The 21,696-nt window shown below is 46.8% G+C and overlaps 1 protein-coding gene across 4 annotated transcripts in view; it reads right to left on the reverse strand.

Moving 5' to 3' along the window:
• The window catches only part of RC3H1 (ring finger and CCCH-type domains 1), a 446,950-nt gene that overhangs the window by 166,476 nt on the left and 258,778 nt on the right, over positions 1-21,696 (reverse strand). For all 4 annotated transcript variants that reach the window (XM_033915444.1, XM_033915446.1, XM_033915443.1 and 1 more), the window contains one exon: positions 3,610-3,998. In XM_033915444.1, the coding sequence (XP_033771335.1) occupies positions 3,610-3,998 (389 nt within the window). The remainder of the gene's footprint in view (positions 1-3,609; positions 3,999-21,696) is intronic.

Below are 21,696 nucleotides of genomic sequence, written 5' to 3' on the forward strand. Positions count from 1 at the left end.
GGAGGCTTTCAAAGTAAGTGTAGGGTACAACCCTGAGCCATCACTTGGAGAATCCATTGGTTTGGCGTTAAGAGGGTTCAATGATGGTAAAAGTGATGGACCCTTCCCCCTATTAGAAGATCTGGTGGGAGAGAGAGATATTGGCAATGTTCTCTAGAAGGGAGTCAAAAGGACTTCTGTTGCTTAAACAAGCTGAGACTGAGATTTTACTGTAAAGGATGCCTATGGGTAGAAGGATGTGAATATGTGGAAGGCTGATTGTAGTGATGCCTGGAAGTATAGCAAGAAGAGCATCTAGAGGTTTTAGAATACTTGTAAGATGACTGCGCTGTTTGCGAAGACTGAATTTTAGATAAAGATGTCAAGCAATCATATTTCTTAATTTTCTTTCTAGCCTCTTCAATGCGATCCCCAAATAATCATCGCCTATACATGGAATATTAGAGAGGCAATCTTGGACTGATGTATCCAAATCAGAGATCCAGAGCTAAATCTGTCTGTGTATTGCACATGGATACGGTGGAAGTCCGTGAGATGACATTGAAGGCATCAAAAGTGGATCTGACAATATATTTTCTGGTCGCCAACAAATTTTTAACCAGATGTTAAAAAGGTTTATGCTGGTCTGACGTGAAGTGCTGCACAAAATTTGGCAATTGTTTTATTATTAAAGACTTTAAATAGAAGGTCATGTAGAAATTGTAATTGAGTATTTTGTTAGCAAGCATTGATGTTTGAAACACATGCTTGCCAAACTTGTCCAGGGTTCTTTCCTCTCTGCCTGGTTGTATGCTGGTATACATGCAAGAGATATTAGCACACTTCAGGGCTGACTCAACTACTAGAGATTGGTGTTGAAGCTGAGGTTTGAGAGAGTCTAATTTAAGAGGAAGTCTGCTTGAACATTGTTGACGCCCTCCATATGTGCTGCTGAAAGTGCCTGGAGATGACATTCTGCCCAGAGAAAGAGCAGGTGGGCTTCCTAAGCCAGAGAAGCTCTCAACCAGGCTGCTTCCCCCTCCCCTCAACACTCTCCGAGATCACTGAGGAGGAAACCACACATCTCTCATCCTCCAAACCCACTACCTGCTCCTCCAATCCTATTCTCACTTACCTAATCGGTGCTATCTCGGCCTCTGTCATCCCTCCTATCTGCCACATCCTCAACCTATCGCTCTCCATTGCAACTGTCCTTGATGCCTTCAAACATGCCATTGTCACAACCCTCCACAAGAAACCCTCAATGGACCCCCACGTGTATTTCCAACTATCACCCTATCTCCCTCCTCCCTTTCTTATCCAAGTTACTTGAATGTGCTGTTCACCGCCGTTGCCTGGACTTCCTCTTACCCTATGATATTCTGGATCTGCTTCAGTCAGGCTTTCACGCACTGCATTCCACAGAAACTGCCCTTATTAAAGTTTCCAATGACCTGTTCTTTGCAAGATCCAAAGGCCTCTACTCTATCCTCATCCTTCTTATCTATCTGCCACCTTAGATACTGTTGATCACCACCAAGTCCTTGATACACTGTCCTTGTTGGGATTCTAGGGTTCTGCCCTCTTCTGGTTTTATTCTTATCTCTCCCATCGCACCTTCAGTGTATGCAATGGTGATTCCTCCTCCACAGACTTCCTGCTATCGATAGGTGTACATCAAGGCTCTGTTCTGGGACCACTCCTTTTCTCAATCTACACTTGCTCACTTGGAGCACCGATCTCCTCCCACAGATTCCAGTATCACCTCTATGTTGAACTCCCAGATCTACCTCTCTGTGCCAAATATTTCTACTGAAACCCAGGAGTCCGACATTGCCACTTGGATGTCTCACCTCCATCTAAAATTGACTATGGCTAAAACAGAGTTGCTCATCTTCCTGCCTAAACCCACCTCCATCTCTGTGAACAAAACTCTCATCAATCCTGTTTTGTCTGCTCGTAATCTAGGGGTCATCTTTGACTTCTCTCTCTCCTTCACACCCAGATACAACACATCGCTAAAACCTGCGCTTCTTCCTCTATATTATGAAAATCCGATCCTTCCTCTCTGAGCACACTATCAAAACATTTATCCACATCCTCATTGCCTCGTAACTAAGACTACTGCAACTTGCTACTCTCAGGCTTTCCGCTTACCCATGTTGTTCCCCTCCAATCCATCCAGAATTCAGCTGCATGACTCATATTCCGAGAGAGCTGATTTACTCATGTTACTCCTCTCCTACAGTCACTTCATTGGCTTCCCATCCATTTCTGAATGCAATTCAAACTCCACTTACTGACCTACAAATGCACTCACTCAGATGCCCTTCACAATATCTCTTCACTTATCTCCCACTATGATCCCCCCTCATGTAAGCTCCGCTCAGCTGTTAAGTCCCTCCTATCTGTGCCCTTCTCTTCAACTGCCAACTCCAGACCCCGTCTCTTCAGCTTTGCTGCATCATATGCTTGGAACAAGCTGCCCGAATCCCTAAGGCGGGCTCTGTCTCTGGCAGTGTTCAAGGCCCGCTTTTGACTCCTAACTCCTTTCACCTTAGGTTCTGCATCCCTTACCCTCTATGTCATGTCTGTCTGTCCAAGTTAGATTGTAAGCTCTTCCGAGCAGAAACTGTCTATAAATGTCACAATGTACAGTGCTGCGTACGTCTTTCAACACTATATAAGTAGTAGTAGTAGTAGTAGTAGAGAAGCACTCTTGGTTCCTACCTGGTGATTGACATATGCCACTGCTGTCGCATTGTTGGAGAAGACTTGGACCGCTTGGCCCTCCAAAGTATTCTACAATTTCTCCAGAGCCAAGCGAATGGCTTGCAGTTCCAATAGGTTGATTGACCATTTCTTTTGGGAGAGCAACCAATGCCCCTGAATGGGACGATGGTTGCAATGGGCTCCCCAGACATGGAGACTGGCATTTGTCGTTAACTACCCAAGACGCAATTGCGGTTGCGTCTATTTACGATGGGCCTACATTGTAAGCATCTTCTGCTCTACTAGGGAGATGTATACGGCCTAAGCCACTTTCGGGGCAAACCATGCCCATGGCTAGCCTTAGGCGAACATAGGCGGGCATGCTCCCGGAAGCGCTTCCAATGTAGGCGACCTGCCTGGGGAGTATTAAAAAACAAAACAAAACGTGCGTCCTGATTGGCTGGTTAGACAGCTGTAGGACGCTTACAGCTGCCTACAATCGGGACACAGTTTATAGAATCCGGGCCTAAGTTTACAAACTACAACCACAAAACCTAATAGGAGGAATACTGCATACTACCTCAGAAAAATAGCTTCACATTCTTAAGCCTAAAATACCTAGATACTTAAGATTGCTGGGTGCTTATCTGTGAATGTGATGTGATTATTGGGGTTACAATGTTTCCAGGGCCAACCTTAGGCCTGATTTTGCCCTGTGTAGGTTGGGGGTGGAAGGGATAACATGCCCCTTCTCCCTCAGTCATACAGGAATGACCCTCCCCCAGAAGATCAAAATACATGCATATCATTTGCATACCCCTAAGCTTAACTCTAGTAGTCTTTCATACATTTTATTAAATAACTTATGCATTTCCTTTAAAGTACTGTACTTAATAATATTTCATTTATAAGCCATACTCTATGGTATGAAGGTCTGATTTGCCCAGGATGAGGTCCCACAGGATAGTATCCCTCAACTTGCTGGTAGCGATCTCTTGTTTCAGGTATGTAAGATGACACTGTTGCTGGTGGGATGTCAATAGGCACAGGACTTGCCCTGACCATCTCTTCTCGTTGATATGATTGAGCAGGAGGATATACACGCCGACTATCATAGTGTGGTGCATACATTGGCTGACTCATCGGAGGGTATTGCTGTGGTTGAGTGCCATACTGGGAGCTCACCACACGATCTTGGAGGTATGGTGAGTAATGGTCTAAATAAGGAGGAGCAGGTTCTGGCGCTGATGGAGTAGGTCGGACAAAACGGGACATGCACTGTGATGACTGAGGTGTATAATAGACATCTGAAAATAAAAAAAAAAAGAATACTTGAATTCTCAATTAGAGTTTTGCAGGTGATACTCCGCTCACTTTTTAAAAACAATTAAAATGTTGCGATTTTACATCTGTAGCATGCGTTTTATAAACTGTAAAAGTACAGCCTTCCAAAATAAAACTATCAGCCAAATCTTATTAATTGTCCTTATATTAAGTTATGATTATAATTCTGATTACAATGACAAAAAGAGATTGTGTCCTTACCTTGATAATATCTTTTCCAGTAGATAAGCGAGTCATTCTAGACTTGTGGGTTATCTCTACATAACTGCTAACCATCTACAGAAGGAATCCACTACAGATTTTTTTCTGTGTCCCTCCTTCAATGTGAGCTCTATTGCCACCTACAGTTAATATCCAAACATGCTAGAGCTCCAACCCAGTAGGTGAAATAAGGACAGAGAAGGGACATCCAAACAATACATCTGTTCTGCATTAACTTACACTGTAACATTTAATGAATTGGCAACAGCCAATAGAAGCATCAAAGGAGCTCAGGTAGTACCCCTGAAGACACTAAAACATATTATACAGTATCCTTCAGGGCCCAAATGGGCAGACTGGCATCCAAGATACAACTTGGGGAAGCATATACAGCATGAAAATAGTAGGCAGGGGACAGTGTTCCATATACAACCTCGGCTGATGAAATGGCCTTACAGATCTAACCAGATAATATGGCCTTGGAAGTGGGTGCGCCTCGCTTAGACGAATGAGTCGGCATAAACAGATGGTCAGAGAGCCAAACTCATGATGACCTCTAGATAATGAAGCAGCACTCATCTCATGCCCATCTTGAGCTAAACAAGGTCCTGTTCCGTAGAACCTGTAGGATGTAAAACAGGCAAACGGACTTCCTGACTCACAGGAAATGCTGACTTCAGTCTATAAAGAACAAGGGGTACTGTGTGAAAAACTCACTTCTCTGTGGAATCTGGGAAAGTCAAGTAGCACAAATATAAATAAACCAGAACACTGAACTGACTAAACTGAACATGACTCGAATAAACTTCAATTATATACTTCTTAATAAAGTTAATGCTCAGAGACAAGGAGACCATGAGGGAACCACACATATAAGGTCTCACAATCCAATCAATCCAAACACATATAAAGTCTCACCATCCAATTAGAATAGTTAATATATTGCTTTCTCATAACATAACACAAATCTTTATTTATATACCATGAAAGCCTTTTGGTTTGAGGTGGTTTACAGGAAAAATAGCTGAGGAGAATCAGCGAGCTACAGCAATGGAGCGAGGATTGAAAGGGGGGGAGGAATACCGGTGCCTCAAGAACAGAAAACCTTAGGTCCTCAATTTTATGATTATTCAACATCCAATGTTGTACTAGCGGGGCTTCTAGGCCCCTGGTATTCATCTTGCTGATGTGCTCAATTATAAGATTCCCCCGTGCAGGCAGCAGTGTGGCTTCCTTGTGGCATCGGGAGCAACACTGGATTTTTAATTTAAACACCTTGCATTCCCTTGGTCTAAACAGTGAGATTGAGAACGTTTTGCTGGGTTTCCTAGTGCAGGATTGTATGTTTTTCACTGCCTGTGACATCATCACATCTGTCAGTTGTGTTGATGTTGGTCTATTTAAATGCTGTTTTTCCCACATCGTTCTTTCTAAGCTGTTCCTACTGAAGTAAAGTCCTGTTAAGAAAGAATGTTCTCAAACTCTCAGGTATCCTTTGCAATGTTGAGTTCAACGCTTTTGTCTCTTACAATTACAAGATTAGCTACCAACAATAATTTTTTAAAGCGTGCAACTTAGTTTATTTTTAATTTACAGAGACCAGTTAAGTCTTAACTGCTTTTTGACTCTCATTTATGAGCGTCTTCAACAATCAGCACTACCAGCAGAGTGGTTATTTGTTTTGAAATCCCAGTTTGTTGGGTTCCCTGAAGCAGCCCGCAAAACATGGTCCATATTGGGACCTTTCAACATTTCTTGAGATAAGTGTTCTTTAATATATAAGCTACAAGGTTGTATGAGCCCTACTCCTTAGCTGAGGCTTGAACCTTCAGCCTTCTGTTACTAACCCAGCACACAACCCTTGAACCAGCAGGTTATAACATCAAAAGTTCTGATGGAAATTGATATAAGAAAGCAATATATTTAACTATTCTAAAATTATATGCAGTGATTGGATGGTGAGACCTTATATGTGGGGTTCCTGCATGGTCTGCTTGTCTCTGAGCATTAACTTTATTAAGAAGTATATATTGAAATTTGTTCGAGTCACGTTCAGTTCAGCATTCTGGGTTAATTATATTTGTGTCACAGGAAATGCCAACACCCCATTCGGGAGACAAGAAGGAACAATGCGCAGTGAGACTCCAGTCTCCACATATCTGAGAAAAGGCTCTTGACAAGAAAGAATCGGAAGCTCCGAAATGCCCCACGCCGACACTTATCAGAAAACTGCCTTAAGCGTCAATGCCAAGAAGGATGCTTCTTCCAAAGTCATAAACCTAACCTTGGCAAGATCTCTGAGAACCAGGGTGTGGTCCCATGAAGGGAAAGGTGGTTTGATAGGTGGTTGAACTCGTACAGCACCCTCCAGAAACCGGCAACGTCTGAAACAAGAGAGCTCTCATGAAAGTCATTCTGCAAACATTTCTGAAAGTCTGATAAGTCCTCAGGGCCCTGGCACAAAGAGTCACCCTCTGATGACTGTAGCTTGCGTTTCTTGGGATGCAGGGCATCTGCATTTTAGCAAAACAGCATTGTCTGAATTTCCAGGCCCTGAAAATAGATCTGGCTGCCTGTGTAGTCACCTGCCTGAGGAGAGGTTAAGGTGGCCATTCCCATCTCTCTGGATCACGCTAACTGTTACGTGTTACAAGGACGCTCCTGAGGTGCCAAATTTGCATCAACATTACATGAATTTGGAGTAGAAGAGCCTAAGGACTCCCTACCAATCAGTTTTAAGACAAAATTTGCAGTTTTGGAAGTGCAGGGAACTATTGAAAAAAAGAGATTGCTAAAAATCCAAGATGACTGTTGATAAGAAATTTGCACCTAAAAATGCTAATTAAACACACAGCAAAAGTGCAAAAACAGCAAAATTTGGATTTTTCAGGTGGGGAGATATAGCAAAGTTACTTACCATAATAGGTGTTATCCAGGGACAGCAGGCAGATATTTTCTACATGTGGGTGACGTCACCGACAGAGCCCCCTAGTGGACGTTTACAAGCAGACTTGCTTGAAGACCTATAAGCTTGCGATTGGACCGCGCATGCGCGAGTGCCCCTCCCGCCCGACCTAGGGCATGCGTCTCCTCAGCATGGCCTCAGTTCAGATAGCTAGCAAAGAAGCCAATCACGGGGAGGTGGGTGGGTTGCAAGAATATCTGCCTGCTGTCCCTGGATAACACCTGTTACGGTAACTGTGCTTTATCCCAGGACAAGCAGGCAACATATTCTCTACATGTGGGAGACCTCCAAGCTAACCAGAATGGGATGGAGGGAGAGTTGGCAATTTAGGAGAACATATTTTGCAAAACGGACTGGCCAAAATGGCCATCACGCCTGGAGAAAGCATCCAGATAGTAGTGCGAGGTAAACCGAGGACCAAGTGGCAGCCTTACAGATTTCCTCAATCGGAGTCGAGTGGAGGAAAGCAACAGACGCTGCCATCGCTCTGACCTTGTGGCCTGTGACTCGACCCGGCAGGGAGAGACCAACCTGAGTGTAACAGAAAGAGATACAAGCGGCCAACCAATTAGAAATGGTCTGCTTAGAAACAGAGCAACCCAAGCGATTAGGATCGAAAGAGAGGAACAGCTGGGGAGCAGAACGATGAGGAGCAGTGCGCTTCAAGTAGAAGGCCAGCACACACTTACAATCAAGAGAATGCAGAGCCACCTCTCCAGGGTGAGAATGGGGCTTCAGAAAAAACGCAGGAAGAACAATGGATTGGTTGATGTGAAACTCAGAAACAACCTTAAGCAAGTACGGAGAACCACCTTATCATGATGGAAGACAGTGAAAGGTGGGTCCACTACCAAGGCTTGAAGCTCACTGTCCCGACGGGCAGAAGTGAGAGCAATAAGAAACACAACCTTCCAAGTAAGATACCTCAAGTGAGCCTGCGCTAGTGGCTTGAACAGGGGTTTCATCAAGCGAGCAAGGACCACGTTAAGATCCCACACCACAGGAGGTTTAAGGGGCGGATGAACGTGGAAAAGGCCTTTCATGAAGCGGGAAACCACAGGATGAACAGAGATAGGGTTCCCATCGACCGGCTTATGAAAAGCAGCAATGGCACTAAGGTGGACACGAACCGAAGAGGACTTGAGTCCAGTGCCAGACAAGTGTAACAGATAATCCAGGACAGCAGATAAGGAGGCAGATCGCAGCTCCTGCTGCTGAATAGCACACCAGGAAGAAAAGTGGGTCCACTTCTTATGGTAACATTGGCGAGAAGCATCCAGGACGTCCAGCACAGGCTGGGAGAACTGGAACGAGGGCATTAAGTTTTGAGGAACCAAGCTCTCAAGACTGTAGGTTGGGATGAAGTAGAGAACCTCAACTCTGCGTAAGCAGAGAAGGAAAAACAGGCAGAAGAGGCTACCTGGAACTGAGTTGCAACAGAAGGGAAAACCACGGCTGTCGGGGCCACCGAGGAGCTATCAGAATCATGGTGGCACTCATGGACTTGAGCCTGATGAGAGTCTTCACAATCAGAGGGAATGGAGGGAACGCATACAGAAACAGGTTCGTCCAATCCAGTAGAAAAGCATCTGCCTCGAGCATGAGGGGTGTAAACGGGGCAACTTGCGATTGAGGGGGGACGCGAACAGATCGACGTCTGGAGTCCCTCAACGAGCAAACACTTTTAGCAGGGTCAAGGAATGGATGGACCACTCGTGAGGCTGCAGAAGACGACTCAACTTGTCCGCCAGACAACTGTGCTGGCCCTGAATGTATACCGCTCAAAGGAATATGTTGCAGCGGATGGCCCAATCCCAGAGCCACATCGCCTCTTAGCACAGGCACAGGGACAGGGACCCCATGCCCCCTTGTTTGTTGATATAATACATGGTGACCTGGCTGTCCGTTCGGACCAGCACCACCCGGTTGTGAAGCAGGTGACAAAAAGCTTTCAGGGCGAGGAAAATCACTCAAAGCTCTAGCAGATTGATGTGACAAAGGTGGTCACCGGAGCAAAGACCCCGAATGCGAAGACCGTCCAGATGAGCCCCCCAAGCATAGGCCAATGAGTCCATCGTGAGGACCTTCTGTGGAGGAGGAGTATGAAACAGAAAACCTCTGGACAGATTAGAAGAGAGCATCCACCCACGGAGAGACTTCTTCAACAAAGGAGTCACGACAATGAGTCGAGAGACAGGATCCCGATCCTGGTCCCATTGGGACGATAGACTCCATTGAGGAATATGGAGGTGAAGTCTGGCAAAAGGAGTCACGTGAACCTTGGAGGCCATGTGACCTAGTAAGACCATCAGGAGCCGAGCAGGGGCCGAGGACAGATGGGTCACCCTCTGGCATAAACAAACAAGGGCCTCCTGACGAAGCCGAGACAAGAAGGAGCAGAGACGAACCGTGTCCAGGACCGCTCTGATGAACTCTAGAGACTGGGATGGACAGAGGTGAGACTTGGGGAAGTTCACCTCAAAGCCGAGACTTTGAAGGAGCAATATGGTCTGATTGGTCGCTCGCAGAACTTCGTGGCGAGAGAACGCTTTGATCAACCAGTCGTCGAGGTAGGGAAATACCTGCAGGCCGCGGAGACACAGGGCTGCCGCCACCACAACTAGACATTTCGTGAAAATCCTTGGAGAGACCGCCAGGCCGAAGGGAAGAACACGATACTGGAGATGGAGATCCCCCACCCGGAATCTCAGATACTGACGAGAGGCCGGGTGTATCGGAATGTGCGTGTACGCCTCTGAGGTCCAGCGAGCATAGCCAGTCCCCCTCGTCCAAGAGGGGGTACAACGTAGGAAGGGTGAGCATTCTGAACCGTTCTCTGACCAGGAACTTGTTCAGAGCACGGAGGTCCAGGATCGGGCGCAGATCCCCCGTCTTCTTGGGAACCACAAAGTATCGGGAATAAAATCCCGTATTCCACTGGTCCGGAGGAACCTCCTCTACCACCCAAAGGTGAAGAAGGGCCTGAGCTTCCTGCAGAACGAGAGGCAGCTGAGACCGGGCATAAGGAAACGCTTTTGGAGGAAGGTGACTGAAGTGAAGGGAGTACCCCTCCCGGATGATGGAAAACACCCAACTGTCGGTGGTAAGACTTTCCCACTGGGTATAGAAATGATGGAGACGACTCCCGATGGGGAGGGGAGAAGTGTCCAGGAGGAAGGGAGCCCGAAGGCTCAGACAGCCAAGGCTTCGCCGGACTGGGCCTTAGCTTTACGCTGCTGCTGTTGCTGCGGCCGCTTCGAAGAGGGCCGACAGAACGCAGGAGTAGATTTCTCCGGGGAGGAATTTTGTATTGCCGAGTCAGAGGGGTCTTCGGCTTAAGTCTCACCAGAGAGGCAAAGGACTGTTCGTGTTCCGAGAAGCGCTTAGTGGCTGCCTCAATGGAATCGTCAAATAGCTTATGACCCACGCAAGGGAGATTGGCTAGATGATCCTGGAGATTTGGATCCATATTCACAATCCTGAGCCAAGCGAGGCGACGCATGGCAATCGCAAAGGCCGTGACCCTCGAGGACATCTCGAAGGCGTCATAGGCCGTCTGAAACTTATAAAGGCGAAGCTGGGAGAGTGTCTCCTTGAGGAGACGAAACTCTGGACACAGAGAATTAGGCACGTCCACCCGGAACGAGTGGAGGGCTGCCACACAGAACCGGAGATAGGACGTGAAGATAAAGTTATAGTTGAGGACCTGGTTCTCCATCATTGAGTTTTGATAAAGATGGCAATCAAACTTGTCCATCGTACGGCCCTCTCGGCCCAGGGGGACGATGAAATACACCTTTGAAGGGTTGGATTTCTTCAAAGAAGATTCAACCACCAATGATTGGTGCGAAAGCTGAGAGCTTTCAAACCCCAAGACCAGGATCATAGAAACATAGAAATCGACGGCAGATAAGGGCCAAGGCCCATCCAGTCTGCCCACCCTAATGACCCTCCCCTGCCTTTACTTTGCGAATAGAACCCACGTGTCGATCCCATTTGGTCTTAAAATCAGGCACGCTGTTGGCCTCAATCACCTGAAGTGGAAGACCATTCCAGCGATCCACCACCCTTTCGGTGAAAAAGAATTTCCTGGTGTCACCGTGCAGTTTCCCGCCTCTGATTTTCCACGGGTGTCCTCTTGTTGCCGTGGGACCCCTGAAAAAGAAGATATCTTCTTCTACCTCGATGCGGCCCGTGAGATACTTGAACGTCTCGATCATGTCTCCCCTCTCCCTGCGCTCCTCGAGCGAATATAGCTGTAATTTATCTAACCGTTCTTCGTACGGGAGATCCTTCAGTCCCGAGACCATCCGGGTGGCCATTCTCTGGACCGATTCCAGCCTCAGCACATCCTTACGGTAATGTGGCCTCCAGAATTGCACGCAGTATTCCAGGTGCGGTCTCACCATGGATCTATACAAAGGCATAATGACTTCGGGTTTACGGCTGACGAAACCCCTGCGTATGCAACCTATGATTTGTCTTGCCTTGGAAGAAGCTTGCTCCACTTGATTGGCAGCCTTCATGTCCTCACTGACGATCACCCCTAAGTCTCGTTCTGCAACTGTTCTTGTTAGGATCTCGCCATTAAGGGTATAAGTCCTGCATGGATTTTGGGTACCCAGGTGCATAACTTTGCATTTTTTGGCATTGAAGCTGAGCTGCCATGTCTTAGACCAGCTCTCTAGTAAGAGTAGATCATGCATCATATTGTCGGGCATTGAATTTTTATCTATTGTGCTTTTGCCCACTACATTGCTTAGTTTGGCGTCATCGGCAAATAATGTTATCTTACCTCGGAGCCCTTCTGCCAAGTCCCTTATAAAGATATTGAATAGTATTGGGCCCAAGACAGAGCCCTGGGGCACTCCACTGATCACCTCCGTCATTTCAGAGGGGGTTCCATTCACCATTACCCTTTGAACCCTACCTCCAAGCCAGTTCCCAACCCACTTCGTCAATGTGTCGCCCAATCCTATGGAACTCATCTTGCTTAGTAACCTGCGATGAGGCACGCTATCGAATGCTTTGCTAAAGTCCAGGTATACGATGTCCAGGGACTCTCCAACATCTAGTTTCCCCGTCACCCAGTTAAAGAAGCTGATCAGGTTGGATTGGCAGGATCTCCCCTTAGTAAATCCATGTTGACGGGGATCCCGTAGGTTCTCTTCATTCAGGATCGTATCTAATTGGTGTTTGATAAGAGTTTCCATTAGTTTGCTCACTATTGATGTGAGACTCACTGGTCTGTAGTTTGCCGCTTCTGTCTTGGGGCCTTTCTTGTGGAGTGGAATGACGTTAGCCTTCCTCCAGTCCAACGGGACGCTACCTGAACTAAGAGAGAGGTTGAAAAGCGCCGACAGCGGCTCCGCCAACACATCGCTCAACTCCCTGAGTACTCTGGGGTGCAGGTTGTCCGGTCCCATTGCCTTGTAAACCTTGAGCTTGGACAGCTCAACGTGGACACTGTTGGGCGTAAATTTGAAATCGCTAAATGGGTCAACTGAGTCAGCCCTTGTCTGTAACTGAGGGCCATGCCCTGGAGCTTCTCGGGTGAAGACAGAGCAGAAGTATTCATTTAACAGTTGGGCTTTTTCTGAGTCCTTTTCCACATAGTCTCCGTCTGGTTTCCTTAGACGTACTATTCCCCCTGAGTTTTTACTTCTGTTGCTGATATACCTGAAGAATGATTTATCTCCCTTCTGGATGTTCTTTGCTAGAGATTCCTCCATGTTTAATTTAGCCTCCCTGACTGCTGTTTTGACGGCTTTTGACTTGGTCAGATATTCTGCCCTGGAGTCCTGTTCCCTTGATTGTTTGTAAGAGATGAATGCTTTTTTTTTTTCTTTGATGAGGTCTGAGATCTCCGCAGTGAACCACTGTGGTTTATTGTTTCTACGGTGTTTACTTACTAGCTTAACATAACGGTTTGTCGCTTCCTGTATGGTGGCTTTCAGAGTCGACCACATTTCATCCACACTATCGGTTTCTGCTTGGTTTTGTAGCATCTGGTGAACAAAGTCACTCATCTCTTGGAAGTTTGTGTTCTTGAATTTGAGGACCTTGGTCAGTGTGGCATGTTTAGTGAAGCCTTTTCCAAGATTGAACCATATCATGTTATGGTCGCTTGAGGCCAATGTGTCTCCCACCGAGACCTCTGTGACACTTTCACCATTGGTAAGCAACAGGTCCAGTATTGCCTGATCCCTCGTTGGGTCCAATACCAATTGCCTGAGACATGCTCCCTTCAACGAGTTTAATAGCTTCCTGCTGCTGCCAGAAGCAGCGGTAAGTGTGCCCCAATCTACATCAGGCATGTTGAAGTCACCTAACAATACCGTGTCCCCACGCAAGGTGATATTCTCTATATCTCCAATCAATTCCATATCCAGGTCATCCTGTTGTCTTGGGGGTCTGTAAATAACGCCGAGATACAGGCATTTGTCCTTCCCTCTGGCCAAATTAACCCAAAGGGATTCCCCCGTGTATTGGACATCTGTGATCCTTGTGACCTTAATGTCATCCTTTGTATATAATGCAACACCACCTCCCAATCTACCCTCCCTGTCCCGGCGGAGCAGGTTGTAGCCTGGTATGACCATGTCCCACCCATGTGAGTCTGTGAGCCAGGTCTCAGATATTGCCACCACATCCAGGTCGGCATTCCTTATTTCTGTTTCCAGATCCAGTATCTTGTTTCCCAAGCTGTGTGCGTTAACGTACATAGCCTTCCATGTTGTGTTTTTATTATGTCTTAGTGGGGATATTCCTGTTTGAGTTACTTGGACACTTTTAGCATTGTTCGCATATTTGGTATTCTCTCTAGACTCAGAGCTATATCTTGTACCTGACCCGGATTCCCCAGACCCAGAGCTACAGTGTGTACCTATCTCAAAAACGGAAATGTGTGTATCCTGTGGGGGAGTTCCCGCATGGGCTACTTGAACTCCTTTCACAAAATTTGCAATGTGTATACCCCTGCTGTACCCAGGATTACAATGTGTACTGCCCTTAGTCCCGGAATTACAGTTTGTACACTTCCCGGACCCAGAATTGCAATGTGTAGTCCTCCTAGATCCTGAATTACAATGTGACCCTGAATTGTAATGTGAACCTTCCCTAGACTCGATAGTGTGTATACTACTTATCCCAGCCTCATAAAAGTAATGACAGTTTAGCACACCAGGTAGGTAATTTGTGCCCGTGCCCTCCCCCAACTTACCTAGTTTAAAGCCCTGTGAAGTAGGCGGGCTAGACGGTGTCCAAGGACATTCTTCCCTCTTCTGGTCAGGTGTAACCCATCTTGTCCCAGTAGTCCCTGCAATGCATCTCCGTGGTGCAGGAATCCGAAATTCATCTCCCTGCACCATCCCTGCAGCCAGTCGTTAGCCCTCTGGATGCGATCCTCCCTGGCACTGCCCTTGCCCCTTACCGGGAGGATCGAGGAGAAGACCACCTGCGCATCCATTCTCCTCAGCTTCTCACCCAGGGCCCTGAAGTCTTCAGGTAAGCTGTTCGCGGTGCTCCTGGCGGTGTCGTTGGTCCCGACGTGGATGAGGATCATGGGGAAGTGATCTCGGGGCCTGATGAGTCTGTCAAGGCAAGCGGTTACATCCCGGATCCTGGCCCCTGGCAAATAGCAGACCTCTCTTGATTGCAGGTCCGGCCTACAAATTGGTCCCTCTGTGCCCCTTAGCAGCGAATCCCCGATGACCACCACTCTACGCTTCTTAGGGGTGGGTCGAACTGTTGACTCTGGAACCATCTGCTGAACATCTTCCTGTACCTCGTTGTCAGGACCCTCCTGTAGCAGCTGGTATCTGTTCTTAAGGATGATTTGTGGTGTTGATGTAGAGCTGCCCTGTATGTGAGAGAGAGAGACAGAATTAGGTCCTCTGCGTTTCCCTGTGGAGGAAGTCACCAGCTGCCAGGAGTCAGCATCACCAGCTACTTCTTGCATTCCAGCAGTTGGTCTCAAATTTGTGGGTTTGGATGCTTTGGGTGTTCCCAGGGTGGTCCTGTCAGGTTCCTGGTCCTGATCCGCGATCTGAGATAGCTCCTGGATGACTCCATCGATGAAGGTTTCGTCGTCTCGGATGCTCCTTAGGCGCTGAACCTCCTCTCTCAGGCTCCTCAGCTCTAGCAGAAGGTCTTTGTCCGGCTGATCCATTACTTCCGTCTGTGTTGAGACTGTAGACGTCTTTGAGGGGATGGCTTCGGTCTGTACAGAGACCTCTGCCCTCCGTCCTGGTTCCTCCCCCATCTGTACTTGAACCATAGCCATCCCCTGGGTACTTCCTGTGACTACACTGCCTGTTTTGATTGAAGTCTTGCTGCTTCTAGTTCTACCTGCCATTTACAAAAAAGTTAATATTATTATTTATTTATTTATTTAATTTTATATCGTCCGGTAACGGGAGTCCAATTTAGAGGGAATAGCCGGGACCCCATAAGGGGTCTCCAGGCTCCGGAGAAAAGTTTGCCGGAGAACCTGGTGCAACGGTAAGCACAGCGCCTCATGGGGCGGATGAGCAACACCCATTTCCGCCAGGAATTCCTGGGTATAACGGGACTCAGACTGGAGGTCCAGGTTCAAGACCTTGCCCATGTCAGAAATGAAATGAGTAAAGGAGGAGTTTCGAGAAGAAGACTCATCCTCTTGAGGAGACCCTGAGCAAGACCTGGGGGCAGCAGTGGAAGAGGGAGAAATTTCCCTCGAATAGCATGCCGGAGACTCGGAGTCCCGCGAATGGGAGATCGAGGAGGCTCGACTAAATCGCCTCAGGGGCGTTGAGGAACGACCCTGCAGAAGGTGGGTCGGGGAGGACCCCGGAGTCCGAGGGACCAGGTTGCGGCGCCTCGGAGAAGACGGGGCAAAGGAAAAATCCTCCACCAGCTTCGAAGAAGACCCCTGAGAGGCAGGCATCAGCCCCGATGGGGAATGCACACTAGAGTCCAACTTGAGGACAAGGGTGTGCCTGGAAGGTTTCGCGGTCGGAGACCTGCTCCAAAGGGGCGAAGAAAACTGCAGCCTCTTAGAAGGGGCAAGCCTCACCAAAGTAGCGGGCGAAAAGTGGGTCCCCGCCATGGACCCTCGGAATGTCACAGGCCCCGATTCCGGGGATGAAGAATCGCTCGAGGGAATCCTGCGAGTCTTGCGGGCACGGCCCTGAGACACAAGCGAAGGACACTCAGGCTGGTCAGACCAGGGCTGGGTCGAGACCGAGTTCAGAGACATCGAGGTCAGGACCAGTTGATTCACCACCGAGGAAAGCTGTGAGGTAAGAATAGCCTTAAGCATGTCCTCGAACATAGGCACCGAGACCAAAGGATGTTGGGTCATAGGTGCAGCAGTGCACTTCTTCGGGGGTGACCTCGAGAAAGAGTATTCCCTACTTGAGGCACACTTAGAATGAGATCTCGAAGATGCCGATGAGGTGGCACTTGCATGAGACTCTGATGGCTTGCATGACACTCTGAGGCTTCTTTGCCGGCACACCTGAAGAGGGAAGAGGAGACTTACCCGAAGCTGGAGTAGCAGGAGGAGCCGAGGCCGAAGCCTTCGAGGCCGATGGGGACTTTGAGGCCGGGGACTTTGAGGCCAAGGAACCCAACAACGGTGCCGAGGCCGAGCTCAAGGCCTGTTCCACAGGATCCATCGGGCCAAAAAATTGGAGAATCTTGGCCACCCGCCAACGAAGGGCCCGCGGTTGCAGAGTCGCACAACGCGGGCACGATTCAGCGCGGTGCTCCGCGCCCAGGCACTCCACACACCAACGATGGGGGTCGTTGATGGAGATCACCCGGTTGCACTTAGTTGCAGTTCTTAAACCAGGAACGAGGCCGGGACATAAGAAAAAAGATGACTGCGGCCCCGCGAGGCCTGGCGGCCAAAGTAAGACTGGTCAACCTGATCAAAAAGACACGAAAATAAAATAAAATAAAATCGCGAGCAAAAGCGACTCAACTGAAACAAACAAATAAGCCGCGGTGCAAAGAGGGACAATGAGATCGCGCAAAGTAAGGAAGCAGTGCTTCTGGCTCCGCAGAAAACATAGAACTGAGGCCACGCTGAGGAGACACATGCCCTAGGTCGGGCGGGAGGGGCACTCGCGCATGCGCGGTCCAATCGCAAGCTTGAAGGTCTCCAAGCAAGTCTGCTTGCGAAAACATCCGCTAGGGGGCTCCGTCGGTGACATCACCCACATGTAGAGAATATGCTGCCTGCCTATCCTGGGATAAAGGAGAAACAATTAAAAATCAGAAATTCAGAACTCCCTCAATTCAATTCCCAGGCTGTAGCAGCCTTACTCATTGTGACCTGTTCTGAACACATGCTGCAGCCTGTCTCAGCTCTCTTACAGCAGCTGGAAATGAGAAGAATCACTGCTTCAAACTGGAAATGCCTTTTCAACATTTATCTTCAGGCTGCCAGCAAGACATGGAGCCTGGCCTGACCGCACCTCCACCTCCACGGACCAACAGGTGCACTTACAGAAGGAGTGAGGCAAAAAACACAGCCGGCACTCTGCAAGACACTGCTGAACCTAAGGGTGCCTAACAGTCTCCTCTCAAGTCCATGCCAAGTAGTAGGTGAGAAAGGGGAGGGCCCTGAGCTTCAAAAAATACTTGTGCAGGCTGGCTAACAGGTACCACCAGGGATTGGCCTGTCAGCTGTAGACCGGCGTCATCGTCTCTTTGCAGACAGAGCTGAAACCAAGGTGAAAGCAACAAGCATTGAAAATACTGAACAAACATTGACTAAAAACACCAAATAAAATAAGAAAAAGAGAGAACGGAATAAAACACTCCTTTTGGCTCGTGTGCAGAAGAGAAAAACTGCAGGTAGCAGTAGAGCTCACACTGAGGTAGGAGGGATACAGAAAAAATCCAGAGTTGATTCCTTCTGTAGATGGCTCGTGGCCATGGGGAGATAACCTGCTTGTCTAGAATGACTCACTTATTGCACTGGAATTTCAATTATTGAATCTCTCATTCATTTTAAACTTATTTTGCTTCATGGTGGAAGATCTCCATAATATTGTACATTTAACAGCCCACATGAAGCTGATACATCCCCCAATCCCTTTACTCCATTCACTCTTTTATATCTGCAGACTGTACTACTCCTGATCTCCAAATAATGCTGTATTATACAAATGCCATCTATGATAGAAACGACATAAGCAGGAATTACTGCATTCTAAATCCTGGAAGGAAAAGGAATCTTCAGCATTACTAGTGGTATTATTAATTACCTATCTAACAATACATCAAATACACTGATCAACTGATGCAAAGGTCCCATGAACAAAACTTATGTGGGCCTTAATTTAAAGGCTTGTAAAAAGCAGCCTTTCCTAATGTAGATTGGCTTACATGTTATGTTAATCAGGTTTTCTATTCTGTCTTTACCTATTCAGTTCAAGGCTGGATTACATTACAAGAGGTTGGGTCAGTTACCTAAGAAGTTACAATGGACTGTTTAACACAGACATTCAATAAGATTGCTAGTACAGGTAGATCAGTATAGTTATTAATACAGTTAGGTCACAGTTACAAATTCATAGTTACAAGTTCAAGTAGGTCATCGTTGACTCACGTTATGTTGCATGAGTTGCATCAGACAGTTTAGAAATAGGCTTTTATAATCACCATTTCAGTTATTTCAAGGTTGGCTCCCTGTCTTGGTATAGAAATGCTTTTTAAAACCTGAGATCGGGGGTCACAGGATCATAGTGTAAGTAGTAGTTGGCTCCCGTGTTTTACTAATTGATGTTGGATGGATAAGGTGATTTGCCTGGTAGACATGTACATGGTAAACATCTACACATGTAAAAGCCATTTCAGAAAGTATTTTTTTTTTTTTTTTTTTTTTTTTAAATATTGGGGGGTGTCCTCCAGGTTTATTTTGCCAGGAGGCATGGCAAGGGCATCATATAGCAAGCCTAACATACTGACACTGATTCCCCATCTTACAAAGGAAATCCAAGTCAAGGGGAAAAAAAATTCTCAATGGATTTACACTTACTTCAAAGCATTTATAAGTGTCTGTTCTGGGGAAGGTACAAATGCTGAGGTCTTGCCCCCTGATCACATTTGCCAGCCTCAGATTCCCCTATTGCACCCCTCCCCTAACCACAACATCTAATCCCCCTGGGCATAATAGCCAGTCTCTGCACCTTGAATTCCTCCAGTAACAATGAATCCCTCTCTAGCAGATCCTTTGAACTTCCTGACCTCCATCCCCAGCCTTACTGGTGTCTTTGCGAGCAGAAGTGATGTTCACTTGATTCTTGCTTGCACAACCCCCAGGTCTTAAAATGGCCTTTGTGACCAGAGCAATCATCTCATAGTATGGCACTGCTCCCATTTCCCACTGGACAACATGAACCCCAGTAAGGCTGACAATGGGGGTCAGGAGTTGGTCAGTTGGTAGGGCCTTGAGGAGGAATTCATTTTGCAGGGGGAATTGAAAGTGAGGAAATCAGCTACTGTGTCCAGTAGTGCTGCCTGATTCAGGGAAAGCAAAGTTGCTTACCCATAACAGGTATTCTCTGTAGACAGTAGGGGAATACTGCCATACTTGTTGGTGAAGCTGAGCCTATGTGCCGGTGGTCTTCCCTAGCTAAGTAAGCTTTAAGCTTACTGAGCATGTGCAGGAGTCAGTACTCCCTCTGCCCCTCCCCTCTTAATGCCAGTTTTGTCCCTAGCAATAAAAAAGGATAGAAAAAGAGGGTATGGAGGCTGGGCAAGTATGGCTGCATTCCCCTGCTGTCTACAGAGAACACCTGTTCCAAGTAAGCAACTTTACTTTCTCTGGAGACAAGCAGGGGATATGTAGGCACACTTGGTGAATTCCAAGCTTGAAAAAAGTATCTGGGTGGAGGAGAACCATTTACATCTCATAAAGGTTTCTTAAAACTTACTGACCAAATCTAACATCCTGTGAAAAACTCTGGTTCATACAGTAGTGCTTCGTAAAAGTATGTACAGAGGACCACGTTCCTGCTTTGCAAATGTCCTGAATTGGGATGGATCTAAACTTGCTATGGAAGTAGCTGTAGCTCTTACTTTATGAGCTCCAATTTTCCCAGGTGCTTGCATATCAGCCTTTGCATAGCAAAAATCGATACACCGTGCTATCCAGGAAAAGAGAGTTCTTTTCAATACTGGTTTTCCTTGGGTAGCTGGATTATAAGAAATGAAAAGCTGGTTAGATTGTTGCAAGGAAGCCGTTGCTCTGAGATAAAAAAAAGCAATGCTCGTCTACAGTCCAATGTATGGAGATGTTGCTCTGCCGAAGATGAATGCGGAGGAGAGGAAAATGTTGGTAAAGTTATAGTTTGGTTCAGATGGAAATTGGTTGCAACCTTAGGAAGAAATTTTGGATGAGTTCTGAGTTGCACTTTAGTAAGGAAAAAATTGAAGATAAGGATAATATGTAACTAGTGCTTGTAGTTCACCGACTCTTCTGGCGGAAGTTAGAGCTGAGAAAAACTGTTTTTCAAGTAAGAAAAGAAAGCGAAGCAGATCCCAGAGGGTCTTGCATTAAGACATCCAGCACCAAATTCAGGTCCCACGCTGGAGGGGGAATCACGCATGGGAGGTTTGAGATTGTGAAGACCTCGGAGAAATCTGGAAATGAGGGGATGATGTGAGAGAAGCTTACCATCTACAGGAATATGAAAAGCTGAGATCACTGCCAAATGATATTGAACCGAGTTGGATTTAAGACCAAACTCGACAAATGCAGGAGATAGGACAAAATGTGTTCCGTTGGACAGTTGATAGAATTCTGATGGTGATTTTGAGACCAGATGGAAAACCGTTTCCATTTAGAATGATATGATTTCCTAGTAACATAACAACAAATTTCTAGACCACATAACCATAAGTTCTATGTGGCTTACAAAAGATTATACTAAAGAAAAGAAAACATATAGGTTTTATGAAGAGTGCAGAAATAACTAATTTGTTAAAAATTTAGAAAAAAGATAAGTTTTCAGCATCTTTCTAAAGTTCTCATATGAAATGGAATTCGTTAAGAGTAATTGGAAATCTTTGTCATGATATGCTGCCTGATAAGCAAGGGTATACTCATGATATTTCTTACTTTTGCAGCTCTTAACCGAAGGAAACACAAACAGAGCATGGACATCTTGCTGCTAGAACACTTTTCACCTGCTGAGAACGTGGGAAACTTGCTAGGAATGAGCTTTTAATTTCCAAGCTGTGAAGCTGAGACTGCGAAGGTTGGGGTGAAGTAACTGGCCCTGCTGTTGAGATAGCAGAGACTGATGGTCTCCGAGAGGCATTGGGGGAGCATCCAGGAGGAGTGGATACCAGATTTGACGGGACCAACGAGGCGCAATGAGGATAATGTGAGCCCTGTCCATAGCGACTTTCTGAAGTACCTTGGATATTAGAGGAAACGGAGGAAAAGCGTAGAGAAGGTTGGGGCCCCAATGTATGGAGAAGCATCACTTGCTATT

Source organism: Geotrypetes seraphini, chromosome 12, assembly GCF_902459505.1.
Source record: "Geotrypetes seraphini chromosome 12, aGeoSer1.1, whole genome shotgun sequence".
NCBI classification, from domain to species: Eukaryota; Metazoa; Chordata; class Amphibia; order Gymnophiona; family Dermophiidae; genus Geotrypetes; species Geotrypetes seraphini.